Source organism: Poeciliopsis prolifica, unplaced genomic scaffold, assembly GCF_027474105.1.
Source record: "Poeciliopsis prolifica strain line A6 unplaced genomic scaffold, Auburn_PproV2 SCAFFOLD024, whole genome shotgun sequence".
Taxonomy (NCBI): domain Eukaryota; kingdom Metazoa; phylum Chordata; class Actinopteri; order Cyprinodontiformes; family Poeciliidae; genus Poeciliopsis; species Poeciliopsis prolifica.
This window is the reverse complement of record NW_026562399.1, coordinates 5,491,838-5,496,375: the sequence shown is the minus strand read 5'-3', so window position 1 is coordinate 5,496,375 and position 4,538 is coordinate 5,491,838. Positions and strand designations below refer to the sequence as shown.

Below are 4,538 nucleotides of genomic sequence, written 5' to 3'. Positions count from 1 at the left end.
TGGCGCCCTCTGCTGGGCATCTCTGTGTCTTCACTGCTATCTTAAACAAGGACGTGACCCACAGAACCGCTGCTTTGGTTCTGCTCACTGGAGGACATCAGAACTGTTTCCCAATGACCCGGTACATGAACCTGGTTCATACCAGAACTTCTGGACTTCCTTCAGTACCAGGCTCACCTGAGGGACAGGTCATCTGCCTGATTTGTCTTCCTTTGAGGACACAGTCCATGTCCACCATGATGGCGTCCTGCTGACCTGCAGTCTTCATGGCGGCCATCTTTAATCTGCTGGAGGATTTTCTGAGCTCATGAATGTTTGTCAGCTTTCTATTTCGTCCTCAATAAGTCATTTCATTCCTTAAGGGTTTTATTCACCCACCCTCTGCCCTCTTCACTGCAGAGTAACTAGTTACATGTACTCAGTTACTTCAGTAACTTGTGAAGATCATATTTATTCAGGAGTAGCTGCAATACATAGTACTTTAATGTAATATCATGACTGGAATAAGATCTCTGGATCCTCGACCTGCAGTGATGTGTTTCTGCCACCAGGTGAAGCTCTGAGTTCTGGGTCAAATCCTCAAGTTAACAAGTTACCATGACAACCGTTCTGATGACATTTATTATGAAACCACTTCCTGTCCCAGAAGTCAGAGCTCCACCGGCTTCTGTCGCTTGATGCTGAGCAGGTCCAGATGTGTAACATCACCAGAACCTTCTCCTGGGTCACAGAGCCGGCCTCCAGAACCTCCAGCACCTTCAGGACTCTGGAGCTGGTTTATAATCAGACTCCTTATCCAGTTCTGGTTCTGAGTCCATGAAGCAGAACCAAACAGGAAAAGCTGGAACGGACGTGGTTCTGTCTGACAGGAACCGGGCCGGACCTGAAGAGAAAGATGTCAGCAGGTCCTGACATCAGTCTGGGTTCGTGTATTTTTTTTTTTATTTGGTAGGAAGGAAAACAGTTTAACAGCTCAGCCAATCACAGCTGAGTGCCGGCCCCACGGCGCAGGGCTCTGATTGGCCGTCAGACATAGATATTCTCAGCCGGCTCAGTTGCAGGAACTACAGGATAGCAGGGAACTGTGGAGAACAGGGGAAACTTCAGCTACAGACCAACACAGAGGTCATAGGTCAGAGGTCATGTTTTTACCATAAATAGGGTCTTCTTCCTTCTTTTCCCCCTCCTCTTGGTCCTTGTTGCCATGGTGACCACGCATCTCCACGTAATGTTGGGTCTCCCTTTCACCTGGAGAACAGGTAGTCAGTGACTGCCGACATGTTATGTTTGGAGAGAACACCTGCTGGTTCCGCCTTCCTCTGAGCGGCTGCTGCACCTGAAGTCCTGGACCTGGAAAGCCTCCTCTTCCACAGGAGGAAGGAGATGAGGAGGGGCAGCAGGATCAGCAGCAGGAGGAGCGAGCAGACGGTGGCATTCGTCCTGGACCGGCTGCTCTCTGAGGACACAGAGACGGGTGGATGGTCACAGGTACGACCTGGTAGCAGGAGGCTGTCACCATTCTGACACTGATGAGTGATGACAGGCCGACACCAGAAACCAGACGACTCAGCTGCGATAGCTTTGGAGAGACCATGCTCAGGCTGCTTGGCCTCTGAAGCTAATGACCTGCAGTGGCAGGCTTTTAGTGTTTATAGGCTACAGTTAGCATCAGATAGGCTGGAGTTACAATTGGATGGGCTAATGTTTGTATTGGATAGGTTAGTGTTGGCATTCGATAAGCAATAATCTTAAATTTGGCCTTAACATGGTGCGTTGTCTATGGAGGCTGTTGGTGTTTGCTGGACTCACCTTCCACCTGCAGGTGGTCCACCTGCAGGTGGAACACCTGTGTGTGTTCCCTATCCCCCCGTTGGTTGTAGACCTCCAGCGTGTAGTCTCCAGAGTCCTCTGGCTGGACTCTGCTGAAGCTCAGCGACCCATCCTCCAGCAGCTCACAGCGGCCGTGGTGACACTTGGTTTTCTGGTTGTTCAGCAGCAGGTTGGGGTGGGTCCACCTGAATTCCAGTCCGGTCCCCATACGCTTTCTTCTGAAGTCAGTTCTGAACTCGGGCAACAGCTTGAGGCTCTCGCCGCTGCTTCGAGTTACGTTGGTAATGTCAGCAGAGGCAGCTGAGGTCAGAGGTCACACACAGAGAACACGGGATGGATCAGTACCTTACCTGTCCACCAGGTGGCACTGTTATTTCCCTTCAGTTATTAAAGGTTAATCACATGTGTTTCTACCAGATTTAATATCTTTCAAGTCTTTGAATCATTTCCTCACACATTTTGTTCGCAAGTTACAGCAGAGATGAACTTCCTGCTGCTGCCCAGGAACAACAACCTTCCCTCAAAGAGATCGATTTGTGAATTTTTGTATTTAAATAAGATCCTGGTCGTTTGTATTTTTCATTTGTTCATTTATTGCAGCCTTTGGATTTGCCCCATGGAAGCAAAGAGAACCTGTGGAGAGGAAATGGAAACAGTGTTCGCCCCCCTTCAAAATAAGAGGACGAATATGCAGGCCTCACCACCTGAAGGATTCTTTACAGTCGAAACCAAAACTTCAACACAGATGTTGAATTTTATTCGACTGAAAGTTTACAAACAACCAAGTGAATTTATGCTTCAGAATTAATCTGGAAAGAATAATTTAAGGGAAGCTAAGCATGCCAAATGTTTTCAAAGTTAGCTAAAGTGCTAATGCGCTAAAAGCTAAAAATGACCTCTGCCTTTAGTGCATTAGCAGCTGTTTTCTTCCACCGTCTGAGCGAAGCTGATACTGAGGTTTTAAAAAAATCCATCTGATTTTAACATTTCATGAAGTTTATTTGATCAAATCTGGTATTTAAGGCACCGTTTCCATGGTTACCATGAACATTGGCAAGCCTGTGTGGTTTAATCAAATCCTGCTGGTTCTGATTTATGAATAAAGGTGTCATCAGCATGAGCCAAGTGGTTCTGGTTCTGGTGGGGAACAATGAAAGGTTACTAACTGTTTCTCTTCATCATCATCACCATCAAGATCATCACCCAGGGCAACATGGTGCGACAGCTGCTGATCTGTGGAGAGGAAATGCGAGTCAGTGGTCAGAGTGGGTTTGGGTCACGTGACTTCCAGCCAGACAGGACTCACATCCCCCAAGCATGCAGCAGAGCACCAAGCTGCCACCTCTCCTTTGGCTTTGACCGTATTCTCAAACATATCAGACATGATGTCAAAGCCATCATCAGAATCATTATCGATTATATTGATCAGAGTTCCAGTCATCAATAATCAAAGCAACTCTAACCAGGTTTCTGGTATTAAATTTACTCAGGGTTTCGTCAGTTTTTCTGTTTTCTGGAAGTTTGTTCCAGATCTGTGGTGCATAGAAACTGAATGCTGCTTCTCCGTGTTTGGTTCTGGTTCTGGATGCAGATCTGAACCAGCAGACTTGACTGCTCAGGAAGGCAGCAGTTGTTTAATGTTACAAGGTGTGAAACCTTTGGCCTACCTCTAACCATGCAGAAAGAGAAAAAGAGAAACTATAACAGCTAACGGCGGGTTTAATAATAGGATCTCAGTGAAACAAACACGCTTCACGCTGACAGCTGATGCTTTTATTGCAAACCGCAACCACACACACACACACACACACACACACACACACACACACACACACACACACACACACACCTGAGACTGAGTGTGGGCCTATAAGGATTCTCCATAATAATGTTCACCAGTCGCCCCCAAATCCAGAGCCCGGAGTGGAAACCCACTACACCAGAGACCACAATGGGCCCACAGGTCAGAGGTCACACCCATCCAGAACCCCAGCATAAACCGTCATACTAATATTTTTACTATGAATGTTACTTTATATTCCTAGAGTGTGCTCATGTACAAATTCTGACATGTACTGATTCTGACCCATAGGGGTTCTGACCCGTACGGACTCAGAACGGGTCAGAACCCCGTAGCAGCTCTTCCTACCTGAGATTGATCTGTCCTCCGCCGATTCGGGTTTGTCGACCCGAATTACAGCAGATCCGTCTCGAAGTAGAGCCAAAGTGAACCAAGCAGGAAGTGAGAGCAGAACCGACCTGGTGCTGTTCCTGTTCCTGGAGGATTCTGGTCCGGACCTGGATCAAGATAAGATTCTGGATCAAGGTCAGATTCTGGTAAGATCTCAGGACCAGGCATGTGCAGGAGTGTGAACCCAGTGAGAACTGACTGGACCATACAACCTTCAGCTGGGAAGTAGGGGGTGTCTCCCCCTGCTGGTGGAGCCATGAACCAGCAGGGAGGCTTCTGGGCCTGCCTGGTTCTGAAACTGAAAATTTGGTTAAACAACTGGAGGGCAGTAGGAGAAAGTAGCAGAGAGAGAAGTGATGAGTTTGTCTGCTGCAATGAAAACTTAACAGAAAGTAGACGGGGATTCTGGGAAATGTGGAGTGAACTGCAAGCTAACATGGCAGAAACACTGAAACTACAGACTAGCTTAGCAATAGCTTCCCTTATCCAGATGCTGCCAACAGGGGGTGTGAATACT

At 47.5% G+C, this 4,538-nt stretch overlaps 1 protein-coding gene across 1 annotated transcript; it reads right to left on the bottom strand.

The window, feature by feature from the left end:
- Positions 1-504: 504 nt before the first annotated feature.
- LOC129370754 (uncharacterized) lies at positions 505-4,143 on the bottom strand. Its single transcript, XM_055046933.1, has 6 exons — positions 3,980-4,143; positions 2,997-3,063; positions 1,810-2,130; positions 1,337-1,456; positions 1,153-1,248; positions 505-1,082 (listed from the first exon to the last, which is right to left on the bottom strand). The coding sequence occupies exons 2-6, from the start codon at positions 3,043-3,045 to the stop codon at positions 1,027-1,029; spliced, it is 642 nt and encodes a 213-aa protein (XP_054902908.1). The 5' UTR covers positions 3,046-3,063; positions 3,980-4,143; the 3' UTR covers positions 505-1,026.
- Positions 4,144-4,538: the final 395 nt, after the last annotated feature.